This window comes from Manis pentadactyla, chromosome 5 (genome assembly GCF_030020395.1).
Source record: "Manis pentadactyla isolate mManPen7 chromosome 5, mManPen7.hap1, whole genome shotgun sequence".
Classification (NCBI taxonomy): domain Eukaryota; kingdom Metazoa; phylum Chordata; class Mammalia; order Pholidota; family Manidae; genus Manis; species Manis pentadactyla.
In genome coordinates, this window is record NC_080023.1 from 163651820 (window position 1) to 163667546 (window position 15727).

Sequence of the window (15727 nt, forward strand, 5' to 3'; positions counted from 1 at the left end):
CTGACTCTCCTACAAATATAAAATGAAAATGTGTTATTTATTTAACTCTTTAATTAATGAGAAAGCCAGTAAAATATTACAATGGGCTCAAAGGAGACTGATGAATAGGCACATATATAGGCAATCAAGAATGCTAAAACAATTTCTAATAAATGCAAAACTGGTTGTTATCCATAGAGCAAGAGAATATAATGTTTGGAATCTTCATTTCTACAGGGTGGGGTCAATTGTATCTCTACCAGACATTTATTTGCATTTTTATGGACAAGAATCGATTGCTTTCCACCTCACACCCATTAGGATGGCTAGTATCAAAAAAGAAGGAGAGCGAACAAGTGTTGATAAAGATGTGGAGAAATTGAAACCCTTGTACGCTGTTGGTAGGAATGTAAAATTGCGGCCACTATGGGACACAGTATGGCAGTTCTTCAAAAATTAAAAATAGAATGACTATATGATCCAGCAATTCTATTTCTGGGTATATACTGAAAAGAAATGAAAGAAGGGTCTTGAAGAGATATTTGTACACCCATGTTCATAGCAGCATGATTCACAGTAGCCAAACATGAAAGCAACCTAAGTGTCCATCAATAGATGAATGGATAAGCAAAATGTGTTCTACACATACAACGGAATACTATTCAGCTTTTAAAAGGAAGGAAATTCTAACACATGCTGCAATGTGGGTGAACACTAAGGACATCAGGCTAAGTGAAATAAGCCAATCGCAAAAGAACAATATTGGGATTCCAGTTACAGGGGGAACCCGGAGCAGTCGAGTTCACAGAGGAGTAGTCGCATTTCGCAGCAGTAAAGTGGTGGCTGCCAGGTGCCACAGGGTGGGAGGAGTAGGAGGCTGGTGTTCAGTGGGTACAGAGTTTCAGCTTTGCAAGATGAAAAGGACTCTGGAGAGAGATTGTGATGATGGTTGCACAACACTGTTAATGCCACTGAACTGTACACTTAAAAATGCTTGACACAGTAAATTTTATGGTATGTATATTTTACCACAATTTTAAAAAATTAATGATAAAAAAATGTTGAGCTAACATCATTTTTCTACTACTTACAAAGTTGCAGTAAAGCTCAGTCAAAAACAAAGGCACCCATTCATATTGAAACAGAACCCCAGAGGTCAATGAGCCAATGGCCAACATTCCATTGAAAGAACACTCATTTGCCCGTTTCAAAGTCTGTAGAATTTTTCCAGCAGTATATATGTCTTTGTGCATGTGGGAAAGTTCTTTGTGAAAAATATCTTGGAGTAGAGTTGCTAGGCTCTAGGATATGCACATCTTCAACATAATGGGTATTACGAGATTGCTTCCCATGGTGTTTATCTTACTAGTTTACACTCCCAACAGCACTGTAGACAGAACCCCAGAAGGACAGTAAGTTTATGAAAAGGTTTTCAACCTCTCTAGTGATCAGGACAATGCCAATTAGAACAACTTTGAGAGTATTTCACATTGGCAGATTTGCAAAAATTCAAAAGCCTGCCATTACTAAGTGCTGGCAATACATTTAACTGCTGACTTGACTATCGGGTTGAAGAATTCTAATGCAGACAGCTGGGAAGAAAAAATAAAAAACAAACCTGTTTACAAACACCAAGCCCCACGGCCAATTTGCCCAGGAGGAAATCATGTCAGATTCTAGTTTAAGATTCATGGAAGGAAGAATGTGTATGTGTTAGACTAGAAAGAGGTATGTTTAGAGAGTAGGTCGTAAAACCTTCTACTCTTCTTTTCTTTTTAAAGTTAAATTTTTTTCCCAGTTTTGTTGAGATGTTACTGACATTTAACATATGTAAGTTTAAGGTATACAACGTGATAATTTGATCCATGTATATGTGGTGAAATGATTACCTCAATAAGGTTAGTTAACACCTCCCTCCCCTTGCGTAATTACCTTTGTGTGTGTGGTGATAACTCCTAAGATCTACTCTCTTAACAACTTTCAAGTATATAATACAGTGTTGTTACAGTCACCGTGCTGTACATCAGACCCCCAGAACTTACTCATTATGGAGTTGGAAGTGTGTACTCTTTGACCACCTTCACCCATTCCCCCCACCTCCCTGGCCCTGGCAACCACCATTCTACTCTCTGAGCTTGGCTTTTTTAGATCCCAACTAGAGTAAGAACATACAGTATTTGTCTCTCTCTCTCTGACTGATTTTAATTAGCATAATGCCATCAAGGTCCATACATTCTGTCACAAAAGGCAGGATTTCCTTTTTTTATGGATGAATAACATTGTGTGTGTGTGTGTGTGTGTGTGTGTGTGTGTGTGTGTGTGTGTGTATACACAGTAGATTATTCATTCATCTGTTCAGGGACATTTAGGTTGTTTCTGTGTCTTGCTATGGTAAATAATGTTGTAATGAAAACAGGGGTGCAGATATCTCTTCACATAGTGATTTCAGCTCCTTTGGTTATATACCCAGAGGTGGGAGTGCTGGATCCTATGGGAATTCTACCTTTAATATTTGGGGAACCCCATACTACTTTTTCCATAGTGGCTGTACCATATTACATTCCTACCAACAGGGTTCTCTTTTCTCCACATCCTTGCCCATTTTTATCTCTTGATTTCTTTTTTTTACAGTAACCATCCTAACAGGTAGGCGGTGATAAATCATTGTGGTTTCGGGTTAATTTCCCTGGTGATTAGTGACGTTGAGCACCTTTTCATGTATTGGTTGGCCAGCTGTACATCTTCAAATGTCTATTTAAGTCTTTTGCCCATTTTTTAATTGGATTGTTAAAAAAAAACAAAAACCTTTTACTCTCTGAAACAGGTCACTTTAAGTCTGTTTCTCAGGTTTCTTTATATTTAATATAATAATAAATATATTTCACAATATATTATAGTAGGAACTCAGAACCAAAATCCACCTATATATATGTATGTATAAGATGCACACTTAAAGTGATGCAGGACAAAAATAAAACAGTGGAAAAACAGAGTGATAATGATCACATATGTAGGATTTAATATAAAAATATTGACTGAGGCAAAGGTGCTTTCTTTTTCACTAACAAGGAGAAACTGTAATGAAAATACAGCCTTCTGGGACCCTTAAGGGAACGAATCATTTCACATCAATATATACGAAGAAAACCTGTGTAAATTCTCTAGAGAAACTGTGGGGACAAAGTAGTGGGAGGCTTTAACTCATTTTTCTTGAGATTTCACAGCTAAAGCGAAAACAGTTTATTGAATAGACACACAGAGAGAAATGTGTACATTACACAGAAAACATTATTTCAGACATACACGAAAATTTTACAAAACTTGATCATACCCTAAGCCAAAGTGACAACCTCAGTACCAAAAAGATACAATTCTTGGAGTCATGCTTTCTGATCACAATAACAAAGGCACACATTAAATAAAGACTCTTTTCCAAATAACTTCAAGGTAAAAAAGAAAATCAAATCTTCAGTTCTAGAACACTTTAAAATACATTTATATGATGCAGCTAAAATCTTCAGGATAAAATCATAGTTATCGAGCCAGGGTTTCCCAGCTTCAACCCTCGACCTTTGGGGTACATACTTCCTCGCCGTGCATGTGTGTGTCGGTGGGGTGTGGGCATCCTATGTACTGTGGACTGTTCAGCAGTGCCCCAGGTCTCTGCCCACTACATGCCAGTAACCTTCCCCCCAAACACCCCGGATGGGGGAGCCAAAGATGTCTGCAGACGTGGCCAGATGCCTTCTACGTGGCAGATTGCTCCAGTTTGTACCCCTGCACCAGAAACTTATTAGAAAAGAAAATGTGAAAATAAATACATGATTTAATTTGAAAAGCTAGATAAAAAGCAGCATATGATATCTGAGGTCAACATTAGTAGAGAGGAAAGCAAAATTTAATGAATGATCAGGAAACTTGTCAGAATGATTATTTTAAAATATAAAAACTGGTTCCTTGGATAGACAGTTAAAATGTATAAATCTGGGGGATTTTCATTCAAAAAATATAAAAAACAACATGCAGTCACAATATTACAACTGTGAATGGGAATTTAACTATAAAAACCATGGAGTAGGTCATACATATTACATTATCCCAATGATATGCTGTTAGAGTTCAAATTTGGATAAAATAGACCAAAAATAAGAGAATATGGAAACTAAAATAGACCAATTAGCCATGGAAAATGTTTTGAAAGATCAGCCTTTCAAAAAGCACTAGGCCTCAGGTAGTTGTACATCTAATTCTTTCATTTCTCTATGGAAAATATGATTTGTATGTTTTGTCTACTGTTCCAGGGCACAAGGAACAAGGGGAAATTTTGGTTCTTTTTCTGAAAGTGACCATAGCACAAACACCAACAAAGATAAACCTAAAACGTGGAAATGAAGGGAAATGTAAAAAAGAAAATTTCTCAGAAATGAATAATACACCAAGTTCGAACAAATATATACACAGGCAGGGATAGCAATTTCATACTAGATTTCACTGATTTCAAGGCAAAAATAAGACACTTTACAATAATATTGAAGTGCAATCCGTAATGAAGATAGAATCACCAGTTTTCTTTTTGCAATAAAAACCAACATCAAATTCCCAAAACAAAAACTTTATAAACATTAAAGGGAGATTTTGATGGAAGCAGAAAAGTGTAGCCACTTAGATGATCCAAAAAGTAAGAAACAAATCAAAATAATATGATCACCCCTGGTGGGATAAGTAAATGTTATATTGCTATATTAATGTGCAAACACTTTACCCTCTGCCTTTGAGTACTGTGGAATATATACAAAATCTAAACATATTTGGGTCCCAAAGGAAACCCTAATAAATTCTCAAAGTATGAGTACTACAGACCATATTCTTTGATCATCTTTGTTACTAGAAATTAGTAGCAAAGGAAAACACAACAATTAACCTCTTAGAAATTTCAAAACCCTTCTTAACTCTTGGATAAAAGAGAAACTTAAAACTGAAATAAAAAAATAAATACATAAAAAAGAACAATAATGATACTCTTGTGTGATGCAGTCCATGAGAAATGTTAAAGTCATGCTCAGAGGATAATTCATAGCATTAAGCATGCCTCTAAAAATTGAGAAAGAAAATAATGAATTAAAAATTCTCCAAAATTGAGGGGAAACAAAAATAATCTTTAAAATCAGAGGAAGTGATTAAAGAAAGCTAAAATTAGATATTAAAGAATTAGAAAACAGTAATAGAAGTGATAAACAAATTTGAAATTTGATTATTTTGAGGGGGAATAAAAATCCCACATAATAAAATAGAAAATCCATGAGCTTGCCAAATAAAGAAAAAGTGAGAGGAAAACACAGATGCTCAACATTGGAAATAAAAAGGGAAAATAACCAAAGATGCAAAGGAAATAAAACTAATTATTATAAGAATATGCAAATTAATGTGCCTTGCTGAACAGTGGGTATATGTGTGTGTTTACATATATATTTATTATATTTATATATGTAAAGTTTATAAAAATATATATATACAAAATGTTTAGGTGAAAAAGTACACCCTATCTAAGTATGTGATTAGCAAGAGAAATGCCTGTATGTAAAACTCAGTAACTTTCTTATATTCTACAAATAACCACCTTGAAAATATCATAGGGAATAAATAATTAATAAGAAAATAACTGACCTATAGGAAGAAGAGTGCAAAATTTTATTAAGGGGTTTATTTATTCTATGTATTTAACAAACTCTTACATAATATAGGGCTTACTATGTGCCAGGCACATTTACTCCTTAACAACCCTAGAGAGTAGGTTTAATTATTATTCACACTCTTCAGATGAAGAAACTGAGGCACAGAGATTTTAAGTAATTTGGCCAAAGTCGCCCAGCTTATAAGTGCGTTAACCAGGATTCAAAACACAGTGTCTGTGCCCTTTGCTAGAATGCTGCGTAGTGAATCAATGTAAAGGCATACCATGTTCCAGGAGGGAAGATTCAGAATCATAAAATGGTCCGTTCACAGCTGGCCTGAGCTCTCTGGCAAGGGCTGAAATGCTGACCGTCTGTCCAGAGTGCATGCCAACAGAATGGCACACTGTCAAGGAGCTGTAGGCCCCCCAGAGGGCTACACAGGGGTCAGAGTAGAATGGACGCTCACCTCCCTGGGACAGACTCATAGGGGAGGGCAGCCACAGCTCAGAGGGGAGCCAGCCCCCACCCCCACTTCTCATTGGCATGCCCCTCCCCTGGGTCCCTTAAGGCAGATGCGATGGCGCTTACTCACGATTCCGTCTTCCTCTCTTAGATCCAGGAGATGGTCCACTCAGAGGTTGCTGCCTACGACTCGGGCCGGCCAGGGCCCCTGCTGGGCCGCCCAGCGATGCTGGCCAGCCACATGAGTGCCCTCAGCCAGTCCCAGCTCATTTCGCAGATGGGCATCCGGAGTGGCATTGCCCACAGCTCCCCGTCACCCCCAGGGAGCAAGTCAGCCACCCCCTCCCCCTCCAGCTCCACTCAGGAGGAGGAGTCAGAAGCGCATTTCAAGGTATGTGGGGTGGGGGATGGCTTAGATGCCTAAGATACCGTCCTGTCAGCAGGGGAATGAGCATTGCCCACCTCTAGAAAAGACTAGAAGAGTATAAGTGTATCCTTTGCAGGGAAAATAGGAAAAAAATCAGCAGGTAGAATGCCTGGTAGGAACCCCTGGTCAGGAGATAGCGCCTATTGGAATCTGGGAAATCTGGCTTCAGCTGCTAAATTTGCTGAACATCCTTGACAGGCTCTCCCCTCTGCACTCCTGTGCACAGACAGCACCCACAAATGGCAAGGGTGGTGAGAAAATTCTGTGGAAACCTGGTGAAGTCTGATTCCTGAATGGGCAGTGGGTTGTTTCAGCAGCATTGATGGCATTGCAAGATCCTCAGGGTCATGTGGCCACTTTGGCCATTTTGGAGAAAATATCCTGACAAAAATGTGTGGTCCAGCAGAGGGCACCTCTGAGTGGCACTGACCTCGGGATGGGACACTAAAAATGATCCTCCAGTGGGAACATGGAGCACCCCTGGAGCCAGGGGTGGTCCTGCCTCTTAAGAACACGCCAGGGATGGGAGGTCACCACCTGCCTCAGGACCCAGTCTCTTCTTTGCATCAACTCCTAACCTTCCTCGCTGATGGAAAGCGTCTTGTTTGCAGCAGAAAACAGCTGCAGAAAGGGATGGATGCCCTTACTGGGAATCTCTCCATGAACCTGTGGCAGAAGCAAGAATTGATCCCACAACTCCTGCCTCCCTTTCTGCTCCAGAAGGCCTCTCACCCCTGTCCACATGGTGGCCCTGCAGAGTCCTGGGGCAGTAGCCATGGTGCCCACACCATCTAGCAGAGACCCTGACCACCCAGATCCTGGTCCAGCTTCATCCTCAGATAACTCAGTCTCTACCTTAGGCCAGTCAGGGGCGGTTTTTATTTTATTTTTTATTTTGCAAACACTTCTAAAACATTTCCCAGAGGCTAGACACTGTTGTAGGCATGTAACAAGTACGAGTCCATGTAATCCTCATCGCAGCCCATATGACAGGTGCCATTATTACCTTGAGTGGCAGATGGGGAAACTGAGGCTCAAAGAGGTTAAGTAACTTAACCAGCGTCCCTGAACCAGGATTCAAACCAAGGTGGTTGCTCTCTGGCCCCAGCATGTGTCCTCATGCCCACATTCACTACCATGTCTGCTCAGCTCTTCAGTTACGAGGTGCAGCTGCATCCCTTAGCCTGCTAGAGCCCACTTGTCAAGAGTATTTCCTCCTTATGGCTGAAGTGGCCGGAAGACCCTAAGGATATTGCCAATGCCATGTTGCTGACAGTGCTGGTCTGGGAGAGGTGGGTGGGTGGCTGCAGACAAAGACTGAGGCACGGGACCAAGGCCACTACGGACTGCCTGCCCCTCACTGTCCCTCGGACTCTTGCCCACTGGTTTCCTTGTCAATTCATCATGTTGCCTTCATCTTCTTGGCACAAAGAGTGACAGTCCTCACTGCAGGATGCAGGGCCTTTGACCAAAGTTCCTGGTCTCTGTGTGGCCTAAGGGTCCTATCAGTGACCCAGTGATGCTGTGGTGAGGGTCCCCACCCCTCCCCATCCTGCAAGCCCTATGCCAGGTGCTCACAGGACTGTAGTCCTGGAGATTGACTGCTCCAGAGGACAGGTGTCCAGTATGAGGCCACACTCAGTGACAGTCATATCAGCCTCCCCTCCAACCACTTCACAGAGGGGCCTGGGGGACCACCACCTGCCCCAAGTTGCAGGGCTGACAGTTAGTGGAGAGACTGACCCTTTGTAATCAAGGATAATCTGGGGATTATCTGTGATCACTAGAGGAGAACCACTAAGAAAAAAATATATATCCAAAACTTGGAAATAGATCGAGAAGACAATGCCCATTCTTTCAGTGGCTACCACAGCATTGTCTAACAGGCTCACTCAAGAGTTATCTGATTCTCTGGGAGAATGCTCTTTTGTTTTGGATGGTCATTCGTTATTGATTACGGGATTTTACACACTGTTAAGAGTAGATGTTAACCTGGGGAAAATGTGTAAACGATCTTTGTCTGATTACAGGGCAAATTAATTTGTCTCTGTAGAGATGCAAGTGACTTCTGCCCAGTAGAAAAGATTAAAAGCCCCAACGGTGATAGTTTTATTGCCCTATAAGGCATGAACCACGTTCTCTTTCTCTTGTATTTCTTTTAATCAACTTTGCCATCTTGCTGATTCTCATTAATGAGTTACACAAAAACCCAAGGTTCTTAGCTCCTCCCAGGACATGTGCAGGCACGTGTCCATTGCCTCCCCAGCCTAGGGACAGGTGAGCACGAGTGAGAGGTGAGAGTGTGGCCGGAGCTGCTCTTGTCTGAGCCCTTGGTGGCGGCCCGCCTGTCGTTGGCCGGGGGGGGGGCAGGGCTGGACAGACACGTGGCAGGGCTGCCCAGGGAAGTCGAGCTCTGCCTCGGGCTGGGTGGGGTCACCTTTGGTAGGAGGCCCTGGGCTGCTCTGGATTTTTGATGCCTCTCCCCGGGGCAGATGTCGGCAGAGAAGAGACCCTCAGCCGACCCAGGAAAAAAGGCCAAGAACCCAAAGAAAAAGAAGAAGAAGGACCCCAACGAGCCTCAGAAGCCCGTGTCAGCCTACGCGCTCTTCTTCAGAGACACTCAGGCCGCCATCAAGGGACAGAACCCCAGCGCCACCTTTGGGGATGTGTCTAAAATCGTGGCCTCCATGTGGGACAGTTTAGGAGAGGAGCAGAAGCAGGTGAGTCTCCCTCCCTTTATGGGCCGTCCCCCAAGGCGCTGAAGCCCTGAAGCCAGTGACAGACTAGGAAGGTCCAGAACCCAGGAGCTAGACACCCTTGCAGAGGTCTTCCTGACTCAGTTTGCCCATCTGTAAGCTGGGAAGCTAGACCCCTTCCGATTCTGCTATTTTCCAGCTGCATTCACTTGTTACTTAACCATTCTGGATTTTGACTTCCTTGCCTGTAAAGTGAGAATAAGCTTCTCCATCCGTCTTGTCCCTCCAAGTCTAAACGTCTGAAGTCCAAGCCAGGCTTCCTGTCCCACTGACCATGTGCTATGGCCCTTCTGAGGCCCTCCAGGGAGATGAGGGAACAGAACTAGCTCACAGGCAAATGCCAGTTACCAGCGGTGTGACCTCAGGCTGATCAAGTAACCTCTCCCCTATGTTGCCCACGTCTTGGATCTCTCAGGCCTACAAGAGGAAGACCGAAGCAGCAAAAAAGGAGTATCTGAAGGCTCTGGCGGCCTACCGGGCTAGCCTCGTCTCCAAGGTAACCCCTGGAATGCCCAGGCACAGCCCTGACAGGTAGTGCCCGTGTTCAACACCATAGGTCTCGCGGAGGACAGGAAAGAGCAATGTGGTCACATTTCCAGTGCACCTACTGTGTGCCTGGCTCATGCTGGGCACCTGACACTTCTAGTAAGAGCCCAGGGTTCAGAGGGATTAAGAAACTTGCCTGAAATTATCCAGCTTGTTATGTGGCTGTCCCGGGATTCAGACCCAGTTTTTCCACTCTTCAAATTTGGCCTTTACCTCTGACCACACTGTATCTGGCTCAGCCTGGCGGTGGATGTGTGGCCCAAGGCAGGGTAGGGGTGTTGTCTGGAAGCTGTTACAGAGGACACGGCACCTGGGTTAGGCCATAAAGGCCCAAGCAGAGAGGATGTTCCATGTCAAGGGAACAGCATGTGCAAAGGCTATAAGCTGGGGAGGGGCATAGACAGAGGATGGCCCAGCTGGAGGGGGGTTCTGGCCGCACTGGCCAGGCTGAAGAGCATGGGTCTCCCCAAGGGCAGGGGAACCTCCAGGGATTAAAGCAGGAGGTGGTTGGATGGCCAGAGCCAAGGGCACTGAGGACCCTGAATTACCTCTGGTTAGCTGTTCTTTAAGGGGCTGGAGAGCTGGCCAGGGACCATCAGTGGGCTGCAGAACTACCTGGTCTCACAACCCCAGTTCTGGCTTGTCTGTCTTCCCCAGAGTGACCATGTCTGTGTCCTTCCAGAGCTCCCCAGACCAGGCTGAGACCAAGAGCGCCCAGGCGAACCCACCAGCCAAAATGCTCCCACCCAAGCAGCCCCTGTATGCCATGCCGGGCCTAGCCTCCTTCCTGACGCCGTCGGACCTGCAGGCCTTCCGCAGTGGGGCCTCTCCTGCCAGCCTGGCCCGGACGCTGGGCTCCAAGTCACTGCTGCCAGGCCTCAGCTCATCCCCGCCGCCGCCACCCTCCTTCCCGCTCAGCCCCCCGCTGCACCAGCAGCTGCCACTGCCCCCCCATGCCCAGGGCGCCCTCCTCAGCCCGCCTGTTAGCATGTCCCCAGCTCCCCAGCCTCCTGTCCTGCCCACTCCCATGGCCCTCCAGGTGCAGCTGGCTGTGAGCCCCTCACCTCCAGGGCCACAGGTAAGCAATGCCTGGTAGGAACTGCCCAGCGGGGACTCCTGTGGAGAAGGGAGGCAGCTTGGGATTTCAGATACTGGCCCTGCCTCTCATCAGCTGTGTGACCTCAGGCTAGACCTTACCTCCTGAGCCTCAGTTACCACATCCTTGAAATGGGTCTAGGGCACCTTACTTGGGAGGGATATACTGGCTGGAGTGAACCGCTGCCAAGTTGCCAGACGGATTCTAAAGACTCTTCGGCTATCCGAGGCCCTCCTTCATTCATCCTCTGTCTATTTCTGCTCCCTGGCCTGGAGGCTGAGGCCACGTGGCTTCTGCCAGGTTAGCCCTGGCCCCTGGCTCTCCCCAGAGCCTTTGAGGCCTGACCAGCTACTTGTTCCACAGACACTGTTCCAATACCTGCCCGGCTCTTAGAGGTCATTCAGCCCAGCAACTCCATTTTGGATTGGGAAACAGGTCCAGCAAGGGCAAGGCCCTCAAAGCCAAGTCCTTCACCCCTCTGATGCAGATGATACTAGGGTTGTAGCTTTCAAAAGGGGCTCTCCTGGGGAAAAGCAAGCGTCTCTCCAGGCGGAGGGGCAGGTGGAGACTTTGTACGAGCCAGAGGTGTTCTGTGAACACCCGCAGGGGCCTCCAGCCCCGTCCCCCCAGGCTGCCTGAGATGTGCGCTGCAATACGCTCCTTTGTTCACCTGCCTGTTCCTTCCCCCTGGCAGGACTTCCCTCACATCTCCGAGTTCCCCAGCGGCTCCGGGTCCCGCTCGCCTGGCCCACCCAACCCTGGGGGCAGCGGAGACTGGGACTCCAGCTTCCCGGGCAGGGAGTGCGGCATCAGCGCCTGCAGGTTGGTCCTCAGTCAGTGCCTCGGTGGGCGCTGCCCTGGGCCTGCCCAGGCGCGATGGCGAGACCAGGAGGACCAGGGATAGGAAAGCATAAGGGGCTGTGGGACCAGGCAAGGCCCTGCAGGGGAGCCTGGTGGGCGCTGGGTGCCTACGGACCCCAGGAGAGGACACAGAGCAAAGCAAGGCCCAGAAGGACTCAGCCAGTCCAATGCCAATACCGTCTTGGGAAACTGAGGTCTAACTTCAGTCTTGCCTTTTCTCCTTGCACCCTGTTTCCTCATGCATGATAGGGTGCCGTCTCCGGCCAGACTCCCTGGAAGTGGAGGCCGAGGTGCCCAGGCTGTGTGCTGAGGGAGAGCTCGCAGGTGCAAGGGGGCGGGGGAGGCTGCTTGCGGCAGGAAGGAGCCAGCCTCCGCCTGGTCCCTGGGGGCTCTGGGGCATGGATGGCACCAGGCTTGGTCCCAGCTTGAGGTTAGGGCTTTTTGTACCGTGTCAGGCAGCCATTGGTTGTTGGCTGTCTCTGGGGAGTGCAGGCCCTGGGCACGGCAGGTCGCGTTCAGCCCAGGGCAGCGCGCAGGAGCCGAGGGAAGCTGGGAGCACAAGAAAGGGGATCTGGGTGAGGCCCGGCAGTTCGCCACGCCCTAGGAGAAGGGGCCAACCATCTAGCGCGGGCAGTGCCCAACCTCAGTGGCTCCCCTCCACCTGCTGAGCCTGGCACCCCCCAGGACGCGCAGACTCCAGCGTTGCTGGGCTCCTCCCCCGTCCTCACGCGACCTTACCCTTTGGCCCTTCCCCCCTGTCCTTCACTCTCAGCTCTTCAAATCCATGCTCACTGCCCCTCCTCTAGAAAGTCTTCCTGGATTGGCAAGACACCTCCTCTGAGAGAGCGACCCGCCTCTCAGCCAGCAGAAAGGAGAGTAGAGTGGAGAGGGCACCCTGACTCCTGAACCTGCCAGCCGTGACTCCCGTGCCCCTGGCAAGAGCTAATCCTAAAGGCACACCGGGCAATGTGGTGTCCCAGTGACAGCGCCACACTGTGGAAGGCGGGACACTCCCACCTGGTGGACAGGGCCTGCTCCGGCGCCGGCTCCAGCTGCCCCTAGGCCCTGGCTGTGAGCCCTCCAGCTCCCGACCCCGCCAAGCCCCCCCGTGAGGGAGCAGACATGGCACATGCCCCCACCTCTGACACACCAGTAGCTGGCAAGCGTCCAGCTGGGTGGGTTCCCTTCCAACACCCCCGACAGGGGCAGACCAACCTCCTCACCACAGTTACCCTTCCCAAAAGTCAGAGAGTACGGGGCCCAGTGGGTGCCCGTTAGTGGACATCAGGGAATGCCAGAGCTTCCCCCAGGAATGGAGGTCAGACTGCTGCACTGCCCTATTATAGTTATTTCTTAAGTTGAGATATAATTGTAAATCTACTTAACATCCATCACCACATAGTTACAAATTATTTTTCTTGTGGTGAGAACTTCTAAGATCTATTCTCAGCAATTTTCAAATGTACAATACAGTGTTATTAACTATAGTCACCGTGCTGTACATTATATCCCAGGGCTTGTTTATTTTATAACTGGAAGTCGGTACCTTTTGGCCCCCTTTACCCATTTCACTCCCCCTCTACTCCCACCTCTGGCAACCACCAGTCTGTTCTCTGCATCTATGAATTTGGAGTTTGGGTATTTTTTTTTTTTAGATTCCACATACAAGTGAAATCACGTGTACATTTCTTTCTCTAACTTATTTCACTTAGCAAAATGCCCTGAAGTTGTGTCCGTGTTGTGAATGAGTGCCCTATTTTAAAAGCACAGAAAGCACCTGCCTTCCTTTAATTCTGTTTGAAATTTACAAACGAAATGCTGTGACTAAAAACTGACCTGAGAGGATAGTGGTGTCGGAATCAGCTTTGATGAAGGGCAGACACACAGCTGTCACCTTGCCCTGGCGCCAGAGAGCTGGCAGTCCCCTGCCAGGGTTCCAGGAGGGGTGTTTGGCTCTTCCCGGTGGACAATCAGGGAGCGTCCAGCACATGCCTTTCCTTCATCCTCACAGGGGTAGAGAATCCAGGGTCGGGGGCAGGGCTAGTGAGCAGGTGTCCTGGTGCTGGGTGGGGTCCGATCGGTGCTGACAGCCCCTCCTCTCTCCCACAGCCTGCTCCCCAGGGACAAGTCGCGCTACCTCACCTAATCCTGCCTCCCCTCTCCTCCCTGAGGCTTGCTGGGAGGGCACTGCTCAGAGCCTGAAGGGCCCACAGCAGAAAAGAGGCCTTGGCGGGAAGCAGGGTGACTGAGAAGAAAGAGCAGTGACGCACCAGTGCCCTGGGCCGAGTCTCTTCTCCACCTCCCACCAGACTCTGCAGAGGCAGCCCACTGCCCGCCGCCAGCCCAAAGAACCTGCAGGAATCTTCTGTCCCCTGACCTGCTTGCTCCAGGGTTACTGTGGACCCAGCCCCTTGGCCTGTGCACCGTACCCCGTGTCTGGACGCCTGGCCCCAGCCCCAGGTCATGTGGGGGGCCCCTGGAGGGGTTGCTTACCAACAGGAACCCACCCCCAGATGCATGGGGCCCGGGCCAGCCCAGCCACAGACGTGCAAATGCGGTTTTACAGTGTGAACAAAAGCTTATGAAACCTAGAAACTGTTGGCTCTATGTAAGTAGTTGACTAAGTGTTTTAGAGCTGTGCTGAAGACGTCTGTAAGATTATCTTTGGGGGTGGGGGGAAGTAGTTTCCTTTCAGGTAAAAAGCATTTTATATGACCCTTAGCACATTTTTTTAAGTTTTATCTTAAGGGAGAGGTGCACACAAGTGGCTGCCAAACGATTTCATCATCTGTATGGCAAGATCTGGACAATTTACAGCCACATTTGGAGGCATTGCTTTTTTTTTTTAAAGCCCTATGTCCATCTATTTAAAATTGCCAACAATGATTTTTGTCTATTTATGAAAAAAATTGAGAACAGACATGCAGCTGACGACACAGTGGGTGTGGGTTTGCGTTCGGGTTTGGTCCAACGGTGTTTTGCAGCTGTTTCCTGGCGCTGGCAAATGTCTGTCTCGGTGCCCAGTGCTCTCTCAGATTTCTTTATAATAAAATTGCTGAAAAGTTGAACATAAGTCTGTCTCTTGGTGCATTTAGTAAACCAGGGCCAGGCCCTCTGAAGTGGCAGTTGGTGGTGGCTTTGCCAGGACAGAGCCCCTGATGTCAGTCAAAGTCGGGTAAAGTCTCCCCTGTCATTACCCACCCCTGAGGGTCTCTGTGGATGACTGGGGCTCCCTGGAGTCAGTTTTGCTGTCAATACAAGTAGGATACTAATGGTACAAACATGTAGGACCCCTGGGATGGTTAAAAGGGGTTTGGGGCCTAGAGTGCTGGCTGTGAGGATGCCAGCCCGCGGCAGGTGACTGTGGTGAGCCCCTCCCTGCCACTCCCTTGCAGGTGGGCCTCTGTCCTCTGGAAGCTCCCAGCCTGGAGGAGGAAAGAAGTAGGTTCAGGGTGGTGAGAGTGCAGGGTGGGGGGGCTCCCAAACTCGAGTGTAGGCAGCATCCCAGACCAAAGGACTCTAACCCAGTTCCCCAACAGATGTTAGATGATGGCACTTAAAAAAAATAATACTAATTATGTGACTATTTTAACTATATCTTGAAATTAACAATGGTTGGGCTGGAGGAGCTTTGGGGAGGCCGTAGTGGCTGGGCCCCCGATGCCAGCCAGGCCCGTGACCTGGACAGAGGTGCCCCCACCTGTGTGGCAGCTCACGGGGCCTCTTGTCCTCCCACCACGTGGCTCCCCTTCTCCCAGGTAACAGCCCTGGAGCTGGGGGGGGAGGTGCGATCTCTCTGGGAGCGGTTTCCTCACTAGAGGGCATTTTGTAATCCACGTTGGGAAAAGAAAAAAGAAAAGCAAACTGACAACAAAAGCACCGTGCTGTCGCGTCAGTAGCGTCACTGCAATGTGAAGCGTAAATACTT

The 15727-nt window shown here is 47.8% G+C and overlaps 1 protein-coding gene across 4 annotated transcripts in view; it reads left to right on the forward strand.

Moving 5' to 3' along the window:
• The window catches only part of TOX2 (TOX high mobility group box family member 2), a 132385-nt gene extending 117493 nt beyond the window's left edge, over positions 1-14892 (forward strand). For 2 of the 4 annotated variants that reach the window (XM_036902223.2, XM_036902221.2), the window contains 6 exons: positions 6265-6504; positions 9033-9260; positions 9712-9792; positions 10525-10920; positions 11633-11760; positions 13909-14892. In XM_036902223.2, coding sequence (XP_036758118.1) covers positions 6265-6504; positions 9033-9260; positions 9712-9792; positions 10525-10920; positions 11633-11760; positions 13909-13945 — 1110 coding nt within the window. In that variant the 3' untranslated portion in view covers positions 13946-14892. The remainder of the gene's footprint in view (positions 1-6264; positions 6505-9032; positions 9261-9711; positions 9793-10524; positions 10921-11632; positions 11761-13908) is intronic. The other 2 variants (XM_036902222.2, XM_036902224.2) reach the window with 1 other exon arrangement.
• The last annotated feature ends 835 nt before the right edge of the window (positions 14893-15727 follow it).